Source organism: Vigna umbellata, chromosome 5, assembly GCF_029865625.1.
Source record: "Vigna umbellata cultivar VRB3 chromosome 5, Vumbellata_1.0, whole genome shotgun sequence".
NCBI lineage: Eukaryota > Viridiplantae > Streptophyta > Magnoliopsida > Fabales > Fabaceae > Vigna > Vigna umbellata.
The window spans coordinates 4,044,883-4,061,140 of record NC_142169.1 but is presented as its reverse complement, the minus strand read 5'-3'; the positions used below and the strand labels follow the sequence as shown (position 1 = coordinate 4,061,140).

At 37.2% G+C, this 16,258-nt stretch overlaps 1 protein-coding gene across 1 annotated transcript; it reads left to right on the top strand.

The window, feature by feature from the left end:
* Positions 1-659: 659 nt before the first annotated feature.
* Positions 660-2,097, top strand: LOC148197550 (uncharacterized). The gene is made up of 2 exons (XM_088115563.1): positions 660-1,581; positions 2,093-2,097. Exons 1-2 carry the CDS (start codon positions 660-662, stop codon positions 2,095-2,097), a joined length of 927 nt encoding a protein of 308 aa, XP_087971689.1.
* Positions 2,098-16,258: the final 14,161 nt, after the last annotated feature.

Sequence of the window (16,258 nt, the reverse complement as noted above, 5' to 3'; positions counted from 1 at the left end):
AAGTTCTTACTACCCTAAATCTTTTTGTGTAAATTTTTTGGCTAAGGGTGTAAGTGACAGCACCCTTGTTCATTTGTGTTGTAGGATGGGAACAACGAGCTTCTTGATCTAGACCAAGAGAGTTGAAGCAAAAAAGTTGAGCAACAAAGTTGATCGGACCAGGACCGTAGCAGCCCAGCATAGTTTTGTTTTTCTTTGTATTTGATTTGTTCAAATTGTTTTGTAATAGGCTTGTGTTAGCGTACTGTTAGCTTAGTTTTGTTTTGTAAAAGGCCTTTAAAAAGTCCAAGTTCTTTGGAAGAGTCCTTGGTGCTCTTTCAACTCTTGGCAACTTTTCTGGATTTCTTGAATTCTTTTTATTTGTGTTCACGTTTAGGGGTGATTTAGGCTAAAATGGATTAAACTCTAAGCCTTGTCACATTAGAGTCCGAGGAGTCTAGTCTTTTAATTGTGATTAATTGTTTGTTTTTTTTTTGTGAGTCATGTCCTTTGATTTTAAAGGTAATTTTAGTTTAAGGGGTAACTGGTTAGTAACCTGAGACATTTCTGACAAGGTAAGACTTGGTACTTAAGCAGCCTTTGGCTCACCTCTCTTACCTGGGACTTGTCTAAGTGAAAGCTTTTAATCCTTTATATTAAGAAAACTTTTAAAAACAAAGATGTTGTATTCTAGTTCGTATTTGTCGTCTAATAGTAGGTCTTCTAGGATTTCTAATTTTGATAAGCCACTTAGTTACAAAGACATTAAAAGAGAACATGACAAAGCTAGAAGGAAGACTTGCTCATTTCATGAATTTGATAGGACTGAGGATGATTTCTATGAACAAGCTAGGGAAAATTTTCTATTCTTTCGTGAGGATTTTGGTGCATTAAAATACCTAGCTTGGGAAAGGGAAATTGATGACATGCATTCATTCATGGTTAGAAGAAGTAAATCTGAAAGTGAATCTTATATTCTTAGTCTCTACACTTCTAGATTTGAAGAGCATGGAAGTGAGTGGTGGGATGAAAGACAATATCATGTTAGGAAAGGTAGAAAGTCTCTCATTCGTGATTGGTATGATTTAAAAGTTTGCATGAGAAGAAAGTTTGTGCCTTCAAGCATTAAAAGAAACCTAGAATTAATTAGAGATTGCATTGAAGATGAAAAAATATTTTTTGAGAGTCTAAATGATCATGGGTTTCTTCGTAGAGAACTAGAATTTGGGGCAAGACTTAAAGAGATCAAGGATAAGAAAAGAAAAAGAGAAGAGAGAAAAGAAGTGGAAAAAGGAGAGAAGAAGAGAAGAGAGAAAGAGAAGAAAAAGAGAGAAGAGAAAAAGAAGAGAAAAGACGAGAAGAAGAAAGAAGTAGAGAAGAAGAGAGAAAGAAAAGAAGAGAGAAGAAGAGAAGAAGAGAGGAGGAGAGAAGAAAAGAAAGAGAGAGAAGAAGAGAAAAGAAAAGAAGAAGAAATAAAAGAGGGAGAGAGAAGAGAAGAAGAAAAGAAGAGAGAAGGGCAAGAAAAAGAGAAGAAAGAAAAGGAGAAATTGTTACTGATGACAAATCCTATTCTTTCAAAGTCTATGGGACCTAAAAGGGAAGGTTTCCAATTCTTTACTTCTTTTCCAATCATGGTTTATTCTTCAAATATTAACTTCTCTTTCAAATCAATTGTCATCTCATATTCATTGAAAACTTTTTCAACTTATGGTAATTCAAAACTTGAGTTATCCTTATCTTTAAGGAAAGAAATAACTCAAGACAAAATAGAATTTGGACTTCTAAAATTTCCAAATATGACAACTCAAAATATTAGAAGTCCTTATTCTCTTGTTCTTGTAGGAAATTTCTTCTTTGGATCAATGTTAATTGAAGATATAATTGATGTGTATTGCAGATTCATGTTTGATCCAGGAGGAAGAAAAGTAGATCTAAAAGAATAAGGCCACTCCAAGATGGCCATGCTCCTAAGACTGTGTGGATTTTCTTCATAAGGCGATTGCCAGATTTGAGGACAAATCTTTTTTTAAGTGGGAGGGTATGATGGAATCCTATCTGACGTACCTTTCTTAGTGTTCTCTTTTTGTAATTTTACATTTCGTTGTAAATGTAGCTTAGCTTGCAAGGAGTATGAGTTACTATAAATACCCAACTCCTCTATTGTAATTTTCACTTTTAAGAATGATGAGAATTAAGTTTTCTAAATCAAAATCTATTTTCTCTTGAAAGTCAACCTAGAGAGTCCAAAGACTCCCTCTAGCCACCTTCTAGGCACACTATCTCCATTCTCATTTTTCATTAATTTTTCATTGTGCTTCCATTAATTCTCTCCTCCACGATATCACTTCTCCACAAATCCACTTCATCTGCGTGGCGCGCTTCAGTAGCTAGGTTTGCACGCGTCAGCCTCACCTTGCCACATCCTTCATTCAAAGCATCACTTCATTTCTCACAATTTCACATCTCAGAAACCACATCTTTCATTCTCGCTCTCAAGCTCCTCACCGTAAGTCACATTTCTCCTCACAGATTCATATTTCTTCCTTCTATTTTAGCTTTTCTCATCCCCTGACAACATCATCCGCTAGGGTTTCCATCTTCTCTCATCATTTCCTTCATTTTCACCGTTTGTTTTCATTTTCCACCGATTAAACCTTCTTTTTCTCTGATCTAGCTGATGGACAAATTTATGAACACCAAATTATGATGTCACAAACTTGTTTTCAATCGGCAAGTATGACCGAATCGTTCAAGTAATAAAACTTGGTAAGACCAAGTATCGTTCTTCCCAAAGGACTCACGGCCTAGTTTAGTTATGTGATTTCTTAATTAACTAAGACTTACAAACGAATTAATTGAGGTTTAAAATGCAAGACAGAAAATAAACATGTATGCATGAATTGTGATCAATGGCAAAAAGCAAAAGATAAACACTTTCAATGAAATTTATGTATGGATATGTTGTTGGGGTTCAATTTCATCTTATCCACTCTCATATATTTTAGGAATTCAACGATCAAATCACCATTGTTAATGCCACTCTCTAATGTACCTTTCCAGAAGGCTTCTCCCTAATCACGAGTTCATACAATTCCTAGCATTCCTAATGATTAGTTCATAAGTACAGGAGCTTAACGACAACAACTATAAAATTGGGAGAAATTCCCCGGATCTAGACTTCCCCGTACGTTCCCGTATCGACAAAACCAATAATCATGCATCGAATGAGTTAAACCATGCAAGCATTAAACAAAGAGGAAAAACCCTAACTAATGATGAAAGAAAGCATAAGTCTTAATTAAAAGATGTAAAAACAGATTCCATATATGAGAGTTTCACAAGACTACATTGATTCCCCAACAAACATAAAGAGGTTAGTTCACCATATTCATGGTGAACCTAGATGAATTACAATGAAAGAATGAAAGAATAAACCCTAAAAAGGTGAAGCGGAAGCCTCAGCATCCAAGATCCTCCTTCAAAGGGATGGTAGAGAGAGTGTTTGCCTCGTTCCAGCCAGAGATGCCTAACCCTAGGAAACCCTAAAGCTTATGTATCATTCGTAAATTACAAAAAGTCAAGTCCAAGCCCATTAAAGTGCCGCTCAGCGGTAAACTACCGCTCAGCGGTGAGTGCGTGACTTGTTTTCTCCCCTCAGCGGCCAATTTGCCCCTCAGCGGACCTCCCGCAAACTCCTGAGTGCCGCTCAGCGGTAAACTGCCGCTGAGCGGTGACTTCGGCTTCTCCTTTTGCACTTTTTATTGTCTTTTCTGATTTCATCTCTCTTCTTCTTCACTTCTTTTACCAAATTCACCTTAAAACCTGCACAAAAACACTGAAATCAAGCATAAACCTATCCAACTCTCTTATTTCTAAAAATATACAGAAAAACATGATTTCAAGCTAATTTCTAAGTGTGAAGGTTGCTTTTAGTGTCAATTTTAATCATGAAAATAACAGTTTTTCAACTGTTATCACAACCCCAAACTTAAAACTTTGCTTGTTCTCAAGCAAATAAGATGTAACTCTATCTTCAACCAATTCATATGATGATTCACTTCATTCAAAAATCTTCTTTTCAAGATAAGCAAAAACTTCACTCAAACTTATGACCAAGAGTTCAATCAAGATGTGCACATGCTTTAGTGTTCACAAAGTCATTTAAATTCCAACAAATGCTATTTTCATGAATGATCAATCAATTAAACATGGATGTTCATGTGTTCATGTGATATTTCCTCACTCAGTCAAGTGTTTCACTCACACTCAAGTGTATACGAGATGATCACTCATTCACTCTACTATCACAATGTTACATGAATTAGCTTTGCCTTTCATTTTACCACAATCAAAAATATTCACAAGCATGCATCATCACAAGGACTTTTCTATGGCTTATAATGTGGCTGGGCTAACAAGAAAATTGGTTTTTCTGGATCACAAAATCCTTGAGTTAAGAGAATCATAACAACACAATCATCTTATTCATTCCCAACTTTCTTTTGCCTTTGCATTGAGCTTTACTTCTTTTTTTCTTTTCTTTTCTTTTTCTTTGCATATTCTTACTTTTTAGCTCTTAGCTCAATGCTTTTCATAATTTCCCAACAACCCCAAACTTGAACATTTAACAATACCACACAAGATCTTCTACTTAACTCAAGGTAAAGATTTTCAACTAAAGGTTTTCAGTGTATATTCAAGGCTAAGGGTTCAAAGGATAGAACACAAAGTATTCTCTTTTAGTGGGCTAATTGTATGAATTTGGCCAATAAAAAGGTTTTCAACAAATGGCCTTGATCATGTGATGCAAAACAAGCAATTAATTCAATCATAGAAAACCTGGGCAAAACCATTCATGCTTTCAAAGTAATAGCATTCAACAATAACAACTCTGGAGCTCAAAATCTCACACATAAGCTCATTCACATTTGACATACACATCCTGCTTAATTTCACAATCACAATCATGATATCATGCATTTGTTCACAAAGCTTGTGAATCACCTGTATAAGCATTTTAATGTGCACATCATCTCATCATCAATTAATCATAAGCATCATTCAGTATTACTTATCACACAATCACAGTTAATAGCAAACCATCACAAGAAACCAGGTTTCAAAATAGAGTACATCAAACCCTAATCTAAAAACAAAAACAAATAAGTTCAGAAAACTTAAACCACAAAGCATAAGCACATGATAGCATTCATCAGTAAATGCTATCTCAGCTCCTCATCAATCTGAGCTGTCCTCTGTATCTTCCTCTTCCTCCTCATCTGCATCATCTTCAAATGCATCATCCTCATCAGCTTCATCTTCTTCCATATCTCTAGCTGAAGCTTCAGCTGCTCCAGCTCCTCCTCCATGCACTGGCTCCTCTGGCCAAGCTACCACATTATGGAATTCATCCATAGTCCACCTGTGGGCTGGAGGTGTATCATACATCCCCACAATCATCTCAGCAGTGGCCACCTGCCCTCTGTGAATGGACTGCAACTGAGCCCCTATAAGAGACATATACATGTCCCTCATCTGGAATGGCTCTGCTTCATGTGTCTCAGCAGATGTCTGGCTCTGTGCTGGCCCTCTCTCTCTACGAGCACGGCGTGGTGGAACTGGCTGAGCTTCATCATCACCTCCACAGTACTGTCTATAGTAGGCCTCATCAATAGCTTTTCTTGGCCTCTCAAAAGGTGGAGCAGAAGTGTCCACCCCAGCTATCTTGCAAAGGTGCGTGATCAAAGAAGGATGTCCTAGTGGTGCTTTGTTGTTTGAAGTATTAGCGCACACACTAATCTCATCAGCTATCACCTACCCAATATTAACATTCAAGTTTCTGATAGCACAGTTGATAACAGTTGAAAAACTGTTATTTTCATGCTTAAAAGTGATACTAAAAGCAACCTTTAGACTTAGAAACTAGCTTGAAATCATGCATTTTGTTTATATTTTCAGAAATAAGAGAGCTGGACAGGTTTATGCTTGATTTGAGTGTTTTTGTGCAGGTTTTGAGGTGAATTTGGTGAAAGAAGTGAAGAATGAGAGAGAGGACATTAGAAAAGACAAGAAAGAGTGCAAAAAGAGAAGTCGAAGGCACCGCTCAGCGGCAAACTACCGCTGAGCGGCACTCAAGAGGTGGCGTTGGAACCGCTGAGGGGCAAATGGCCGCTGAGGGGAAGAAAGAAGACGCGTAACGACCGCTGAGCGGTAAATGGCGCTGAGCGGCACTTTTTGGGCTTGGGCTTTTGTAATCTTTTGTAACTCTAGATTAGTATATAAGGGCTTGCACGTCCTTTAGTAAGGATCTTTGGCAGAAACGAGGCAAACACTCTCTCTTTCACCCCTTTGAAGGAGGATCTTGGATGCTCAGGCTACCTCTTCACCTTTATTGGGTTTATTCTTTCATACTTTCATTGTTATTCATCTAGGTTCACCATGAATATGGTGAACTAAACCTTGTATGTTTGTTGGGGAATCAATGTAATCTCTTGAAGCTCTCATATATGGATTTGTTGAATACATCTTTGAATTAAGACATATGCTTTCTTTTCATCATTAGTTAGGGTTTTTCCTCTTTGCTCAATGCTTGCATTGTTTAACTCATTCTAATGCATGATTATTGGTTTTGTTGATACGGACACGTACGGGGAAATCTAGATCCGGGGAATTTCTCCCAATATTTTACTGACAACATTATATTGGTTGCCTTAAGCTCCTGCGGTAATGAACTAATCATTAGGAATGCTAGGAATTGTATGAACTATTTGATTAGGGAGAAGCCATCTAGAATGGTACATTAGTGAGTGGCATTAACAATGATGATTTGAATGTTGAATTCCTAAAATATATGAGAGTGGATGAGATGAAATTGACCCCCAACAACATATTCATTCATTTAATCCATTGAAAGTGTTTATCTTATGTCTTTGCCATTGATCAATTCATGCATACATGTTTATTTTCGTCTTGCATATTAAAATTTCAATCATTGTTTTCTTAAGTCTTAGCTAATCAAGAAATCACATAACTAAACTAGGCCGTGAGTCCTTTGGGAAGAACGATACTTGGTCTTACCAAGTTTTATTACTTGAACGATTCGGTCATACTTGCCGATTGTGAAACAAGTTTGTGACATCATATTTTGGTGCTTACAAATTTGTCCATCAACAGTAAATGAAGAATGCCCTGCTGAGAGTAATATCTGACACATGTGAACATGGCTGAATGTTGGCATGAGAAAACGCCATCCAATACTTTGCAAGAGGAGTCAAATCCGTCCTCCTAATGTTAACCACTGAGCCAGATCTATTCCTTTGGAAGTGTCCTCCAGGTATACACAGTACTCTCTCCACATCCTCATAATCAGCACCTTCCTCCATGCAAAGAACAAACTGGCACTGCTCACCAGCCCATACAGTGTCCAGAAAATTATTAATTGAATCAGGATCATACCTGATAGCATGGCCTCTAACATAGCCCAAATAATTCTCAGCTGGATAATCACCAATCTTCTTTGCATTGGTGTAAAATTCCTTAACCACAGCTATGTTGGCAGGTGCAGGATAAGTGGCTAGCTTTCCCCAGTCATTCCCTAAAACTTGCTCTCCAAATTGAGGAGCAAGGTTAGGTATCATTCCAACCTTTCTCTCCATCAGAAGTCTCCTGTCCTGAACCACTTTAAAGTGCTTCTCATGTTTCCTAGAGAGGAACCTACTAGAGTGGGGTTGCTCTGGTTCCTTTTCCTTTCTCTTGTTTGCCATGGTTTTCAATCTTTTTCCGGATGAGGATGCCATTCCTACATTCAAAACACAAAACCAAACCACAGAACATGATGGTAATCATTAGTAAAACACAGAACACAACTCCTTTCGAAGCTAAACCACCGCTGAGGGTCAGAATTTCCCCTCAGCGCCACCAGTACCACATTTCAGATCACAAAAAACCAGAAAAACCAAATCTGGCAGAGTGCCGCTCAGCGGCAGTTTACCCCTCAGCGGTAACTCTGCAGATTTTTGAAAAATCTATTTTAAAGCTTTCCTAACTCCACCCAAATGCAATTTTCAGTTTTCCAGTTCATAATCATGCAGTTTAATCGGTTCAAACATCAAATATATCATCAAATCATGCAAAGAAATCAAAACCCCTAAATCTTCATGCTTTGACAATCATATTCAAAATCAAAAACCCTAGAATGAACAAAATGCATTTTACTTACTTGGGTGGAGATACTAGATGCAATGAGAATGCTTCCAAGCTAGCATGCTCTCTCCCAACCCCAAACTTTGATGGCACACTAATGAAAAAGTGAGTGGAAGAGAAATTTTCTTAAGAGGGAAGAGTGAAAAGATGTGGAAAACCTTGGAGAAGGTATGTGGGAGTGTTTGTGCAAAGAAAAGTCTGAAAGTGTGAGAGAATGCGCAGCTTAGGGTTTAAAAATACCCTAATGGGCTCGGGTCCCGCTAAGGGGAACAAAAACCCTATTCTGCGAGAGTACCGCTCAGCGGTAAAGTACCGCTCAGCGGCACTTTCGTGAAGTGCTCTTCTCCTTCTTTTCTTAACCTACGTGCCTCCTAGACATGCCCCTCACTGGCTCCCTGCAATTCAATGTTCAAAATGCTTATGCAAACCCTAACTAAAACAAACAAACAGAAATATTCAATCAACTGGGTTGCCTCCCAGGTAGCGCTTGTTTAACGTCACGAGCCTGACCCAAAATCCACCAACACCCATCAGTAGGTGTTACAGCCATTGTATCCTTCAGTAGATACTTAACCACCTAGCATCCTTCAGTAGATGCTATATCCAACAAAATAAATACAGAAATAATGTTCACAAATAAAAAAAAATTACAAAACCAAATCAAAAGTTTTTAAATTCACTGGGTTGCCTCCCAGCAAGCGCTCTTTTAATGTCATTAGCTTGACCCAATAAAGTTCAAGTTCCATCTTCTTTGTAATTGATGTTGTTATTCCACCAACTCCTCAGCTGTTTCCTTTGAACTGTTTTGGTTCTTCTAGAACATGGAGACTCTATCTCTATCATCTCCTTCTCTTTAAAGCCCTTCACAACCCACAACTTGTTCTTGATTCTAACAGGTGTGCCAAGTTGGAGTCTTCTTTTCTTCCAGTCTCTAGGAATTTCTTCTCCTCTTCCAATCTCTTCTACCTTGGGTACCTGAAACAACAAACAATGGTTACCTGACACCTCAAGATTTTCATCTTTTAGGCTAGTCATGGGTGCATCTCGAAATGCAGCTTTATAACTAGCTTCTTCCTCCTTTGCTTGCATCTCATCTTTGAAAACATCTACCACCACTCTCTCCTCTCTATCCTGGAGCACCACTATACCTTCATTTACATCTATGATAGCCCTGGCCGTTTTCATAAACGGTCTTCCAAGTATGATAGGTATCTTCTCAGTCTCCATCTTCATCACCACAAAGTCTGCCAAGAACTGAAGTTTGCCAACAGAAACTATAATGTCCTCTACAATCCCACATGGCTCCTTTGAAGATCCATCGGCCATTACTATTTTAATCTTTGCATGTTTCATTTTAACTTTGCCGATTTGCTCCAGTAAAGAATAAGGTATCAAGTTAACACTTGAACCTAAATAAAGGAGAGCTTTCTTTACCTTTTTCTTCCCTATAGTACAAGGGATAGAAAAACTACCTGGATCTGACGCTTTAGGAGGGAATGACTCTTTCTTAACAGTTATACACTCTTTTGCCCCATCATCTCTACGTCTCTTCTTTGTAGAAATTTCTTCATCAGATTTTGTGTAAACTGCAATTTTCTGTAAAATCTGTTCCCAAGGTGCTTTATTATCCACCATTCTGAATAATTCTGTGAAATCCATTTGTTTCTCTTGATTTATTGGAAAAGGAAAATTGTTTTTGCTCTCTATTTCTCTTCTTTCTTCTGTTTCTCCTTCTTCTAACTCAATTATCTCTTCATTCACACTCTTTACCAATTTGCACTCTTCTCTAGGCTTAACCTCAGTATTAGCCCCAAAATTTCTATTTGGCCTTTCTTCCAATTGCTTGGTAATCTGACCCATTTGAATCTCCAAATTCTTTATAGCAGCTTCAGTGCTCTTTTGAGAAGATTCGGTTTTCTGTATGAATTGCTGAAGAGTTTCTTCCAACCTTGTTGATTTTTCATTAAGCATAGATAACTGTTGCCAAAAGGTTGGTTGCTGCTGCTTATTATATTGATTTGCTTGCCCAGTTTGTCCTTGACCAATGCTTGGATGTGGTTTCCACCCTTGATTGTAATTCCCTTGACGGTATGGAAATTGATTAGCCATGAAATTAACATCCTCCAAGGCCTCCACTGGAAAAGCACATTGACCATTGATATGATCACCTCCACATAATTCGCACAACTGAGTTTGCACCTGTGCAGCAGTTTTCAACTCTTTAGGTAATTGTGCAAGAGTTTTAGTCAGAGTCTCCAGCTGTTGAGTTAGAATTTTATTTTGAGCTAGCAAGGCATCATGTGTCTGTAATTGGAGAACCCCTTTTTGTTGCATAGGAACTCCTCTTTCGCTGTTGAGCTCATTATCACTAGTAGCCATGTTGTCAATAATTTCTATAGCTTCCTCTGGAGTTTTCCATTTAATATTGCCTCCTGCTGAGGCATCAAGCATCATCTTGGTTTGTGAACCAAGCCCTCCAAGGAAAGTTAAGACTACTTCCTGTTCTTCAAAGCCATGCGTGGGTGTTTTTCTTAGCAGACTTTTGTATCTATCCCATGCATGCCCTAGTGATTCTTCCATGCCCTGCTTAAATGAAGATATCTCTTGCTTGCCTTTTGTCACTTTTGATTGTGGAAAGTACTTGTTCAAAAACTTTGTTACCACTGCTTCCCACTCTGTGAAACTTCCTTCTGGAAAAGAGTTCAACCAAAGCTTAGCATTGCCTCCCAATGAGAAAGGAAACAAACTAAGTTTGATTGCTTCGTCTGGCACCCCATTGATTTTCACTGTGTTGCAAATTTCATTAAATGTAGTCAGGTGCTCATATGGGCTTTCATGAGATAACCCATTGAATTGATTACTCTTCACCAGTTGGATCAATGCTGGTTTGACCTCCATATTGGCTGCATTGACTCTAGGTCTAGCTATGCTGTTAAAATGTTGAGGTCCAGCTACATTAGTGTAATCAGCAAGAGTTCTTCTCATATGATTATTCTCCATATTTTCTGTGTTATTGTCAGAACCTTGTCGTGATGGTTGCAACAGAGTTTCCGGAGGAGGGAAAAGTTCTCTAGATGTTCTGATTCTTCTCCTCCGTCTACTGTCTTCTAATCCTTCAAGCAACAGTTCTGTTGTTTTCTTGCTCCTAGTTCGAATTGCCTCCTGCATACACAAGAACACAAAACCCTAGAAGATTTGGTTAGCACAAAAAAAATATAAAAGAAAATATAAGATTCAGAAAATAAAGACAGAAAACAGAAAAAAAATAAAATACAATAAAAATTCGAAATTTAAAAATAAAATAAAAAAAAATAAGTCAAAGATAATTAATAATCACACAAATTAACCAGTTAAACCACGAGTCCCCGGCAACGGCGCCAAAAACTTGATGGACAAATTTATGAACACCAAAATATGATGTCACAAACTTGTTTTTCAATCGACAAGTGTGACCGAATCGTTCAAGTAATAAACTTGGTAAGACCAAGTATCGTTCTTCCCAAAGGACTCACGGCCTAGTTTAGTTGTATGGTTTCTTGATTAGCTAAGACTTAAAGACGAAATATTTGGATTTTAATATGCAAAAGACGAAAATTAAATATGTATGCATGAAGTTTTGATCAATGGCAAAAAAACAAAAGATAAACACTTTCAATGAAATTTATGTATGAATATGTTGTTGGGGGTCAATTTCATCTTATCCACTCTCATATATTTTAGGAATTCAACATTCAAATCATCATTGTTAATGCCACTCTCTAAAGTACCTTTCTAGAAGGCTTCTCCCTAATCACGAGTTCATACAATTCCTAGCATTCCTAATGATCAGTTCATAAGTGCAGGAGCTTAACGACAACCAATATCATATTGGGAGAAATTCCCCGGATCTAGACTTTCCCGTACGTGCCCGTATCGACAAAACCAATAATCATGCATCGAATGAGTTAAACAATGCAAGCATTAAGCAAAGAGGAAAAACCCTAACTAATGATGAAAGAAAGCATAAGTCTTAATTAAAAGATATAAAAACAGATTCAATATATGAGAGCTTCACAAGATTACATTGATTCCCCAACAAACATACAGAGTTTAGTTCACCATATTCATGGTGAACCTAGATGAACAATAATGAAAGAATGAAAGAGATAGAAAAACCCGAGAAAGAGAAGAGGAGAGTTGTCACCATCTCCCAATCTACCCCAAGGGGTGGAAGAGAGAGTGTTTGCCTCGTTTCTGCCAAAGATGCCTAACCCTAGGAAACCCTAAAGCTTATGTATCATTCGTAAATTACAAAAAGTCAAGTCCAAGCCCATTAAAGTGCCGCTCAGCGGTAAACTACCGCTCAGCGGTGAGTGCGTGACTTGTTTTCTCCCCTCAGCGGCCAATTTGCCCCTCAGCGGACCTCCCGCAAACTCCTGAGTGCCGCTCAGCGGTAAACTGCCGCTGAGCGGTGACTTCGGCTTCTCCTTTTGCACTTTTTATTGTCTTTTCTGATTTCATCTCTCTTCTTCTTCACTTCTTTTACCAAATTCACCTTAAAACCTGCACAAAAACACTGAAATCAAGCATAAACCTGTCCAACTCTCTTATTTCTAAAAATATACAGAAAAACATGATTTCAAGCTAATTTCTAAGTGTGAAGGTTGCTTTTAGTGTCAATTTTAATCATGAAAATAACAGTTTTTCAACTGTTATCACTAGCCCATTTCCACAAATTAATCACTTGTTTTCACCGTTTAATCGAACCAAACTAGAGTTTCCTTGAGTCTGATCTCGGTCTCGATGAGTTCGCACTCGAACTCAAGTTCTCTCTTGGCGATTAGGGTTTTCAACCGTTCACATATGTTTTGTTCCGATTTCTCTCTCGATCTAGAGTGTCCTATCAATTCCGCTGCGTCATCTCTGTGGAGGAAACTTCAAGGAGTCCCCATCGTGCCTTCGGTCACTTCTCGGAGCCGCTCTTCCATCATCTTATCTCTATATGTTTAGTTCTAGAATGCATTATAGGGTTCTTGGTTAGGTTTATAGCACTATGTGTTTCTACTTCGTTCTCCAGCCAAAGATACAAACCCTAGGAAGTCCTAAAGCTTATATACTATTCGAAATATTACAGAAAAGTGGGCCTAAGCCCAAAATAATGGCGACCGCTGAGCAGTAAGTGTGTGTGTTGAATTTTTCCCCTCAACTGCACTTTCACCCCTCGGCGGAGCCAACGGGTGTTCATTAGTGCCGCTCAGCGGTAAACTGGCGCTGAGCGGTACTTGCGGCTTCTCTTCTTTTGCACTTTTTGAGTTCTTTTCTGATTCCATCTCTATCCTTCTTCACTTCTTTCATCAAATTCACCTTAAAACCTGAATAAAACACTGAAATCAAGCATAAACCTGTCCAACTCTCTTATTTCCAAAAATATAAACAAAAGCATGATTCCAAGCTAGTTTCTAAGTGTTAAAGGTTGCTTTTAGTATCAATTTTAAGCATGAAAATAACAGTTTTTCAACTGTTATCAATTACGCATTTAATACAGTTGACTCACAATCAATGCTTAGTCAAACATATAAAATATAATTGTTAGACATGACAACCATTAATAGAATTTCAAAACATAACTAACTTAGTCGAATGGCTTGCGCACACAGTCGACTTTGTAACAGTTCAATGTAGTTTTCAAAAACTTTCTTTCCAAAAGTAATCACAGCACACTTTGAAAAAGTTTGTGCAAAGCCACATGTTTTAATCGACTTACTTCATAATGAAGTCGACTTAAAACTGTTGTTTTGCTACACAATTTAAGTTCAACTAAAGTGCATGTGGTTTTTCTTTTCAAAAATATTTTTCATGCAATCACAGATAAGATCTCATGTAAAACACAATGAATTTGCATGCTTTGACAAAAACAACACAAACATGTTCTCATTTAATCATAAACATGAAAGCTATGAACATGTAACACATATAAACACATGTGTTATTAATAATGTGTTGTCATCATCAAAAACCAGAAGCTCTGAGATTGTAAGGTTTGGCCAAACCAGTGCTCCCCCTATCAACAATCTCAACAAAAGGGATACCAAAGTCCAAAAGAGGTAGTTCCTTTAAGGTATTTTAACACTCTTTTAACAGCAGTCAAATGGGATACTTTAGGATTTGCTTGGTACCTAGCACAGACACAAACATTATGCATAATGTTTGGTCTACTAACAGTAAGATATAACAGAGATCCTATCATACCTCTAAACATTGTTTGATTTACCTCTTCCTCAGATTCATCCTTATCTAAATAGCTAGAAGTTGCCATAGGAGTATTGGCTTCTTTACAAGTATCCATTCCAAATTTCTTAAGTACTTCTCTACAATATTTGGTTTGGGAGACAAAGGTTCCCCCTTCCATTTGTTTAATTTGAAGTCCTAAGAAAAAGTTTAATTCACCCACATACACATCTCAAACTCACCTTGCATTATGTTTGCAAATCCCTCACATAAAGAATCATCAATAGATCCAAAGATAATATCATCAACGTATACTTGATCAAGCAAAATGTGTTTTCCTACTTTCTTAATGAATAAGGTTGAATCAACCTTTCCTCTAGAAAAATCATTTTCAATCAAGAAGGTACTAAGTCTTTCATACCAAGACCTAGGTGTTTGTTTAAGGCCATACAATGCCTTTTTCAATTTATACACATGATTAGGAAATCTAAAATCTTCAAATCCAGGAGGTTGACTAACATACACCTCCTCTTTATAAAACCATTCAGAAATGCACTTTTTACATCCATTTGATATAGTTTAAATTTCATCAAAGATGCATAAGCAAGTAATAATCTAATTGCTTCTAACCTGGCTACCGGGGCATATGTTTCATCATAGTCTATACCTTCCTCTTGACAATAACCCTTTGCAACCAGCCTTGCTTTGTTCTTTGTGATGTTTCCACCTTCATCTAGCTTGTTTCTGAATACCCACTTTGTGCCATTAATTTGGTAATCCTCTTTTCTAGGGATGAGTTTCCAAACATCATTCCTTTCAAATTGGTTTAGCTCTTCTTGAATTGCAATGCACCATTTATCTTCTTGAAGAGCTTCTTTTATATTTTTGGGTTCTATTTGAGACATAAATGCAACAATTAAACAAAAATTATTCAGTTTGTGTCTAGTAGTTCCCTCTTTTGATATGTCCAATGATATTGTCCAAAGAGAGTCCACATGGTTGTTTGTAGCTCTTGGGATCAACTTCTTGATGTTCTATTTGAGTTTCCGTAGGATTGTTTTCATTTAGGTACATCTCTTCAAGAGCTTCCCTTAAATAATTCTCATCACATGTAATTGGTTTGTTTGGCTCAAGACGATTTTCCTCAAGGTCCACAATCTCATCAAAGATAACATGCATTGATTCCTCCATTATCAAAGTCCTTCTATTGAATACCCTATATGCTTTGCTAGTTAATGAATATCCTAAGAAAATTGCTTCATCAGATTTAGCATCAAATTTTCCTAGATTATCTTTCCCATTATTCAATACAAAGCATTTACATCCAAATATTCTTAAATGTGACACATTTGGTTTTCTTCCTTTAAACAGTTCATAAGGACTTAACTTAAGAATATGCCTAATAAGCATCCTATTTAGCACATAACAAGCAATACTAACTACATCAGCCCAAAAGTATTTAGGTACATTAGACTCATTTAACAAAGTTCTAGCTAGTTCTTCTAATGACATATTTTTCCTTTCAACAACCCCATTTTATTGGGGAGTTCTAGGAGCAGAAAAATTATGAGTTATTCCATACTCATCACAAAACTTTTAAAAAGATTCATTTTGAAATCCACCACCGTGATCACTTCTTAAAGTTTTGACTTTCAAATCCTTTTCATTTGGAACACATTTTGCAAAGCTTTTGAATGCTTTAAAAGTTTCAGTTTTCAAAGTTAAAAAGAAGGTTCAAGTAAATCGTGTATAATCATCAACAATCACAAGAGCATAATAGTTTTCACAAAAACTCTTAATTCTAGATGGACCAAACAAGTCCATATGCAAAAGTTCTAGAGGTTTTGATGTAGAAATCATGTTTTTAGAT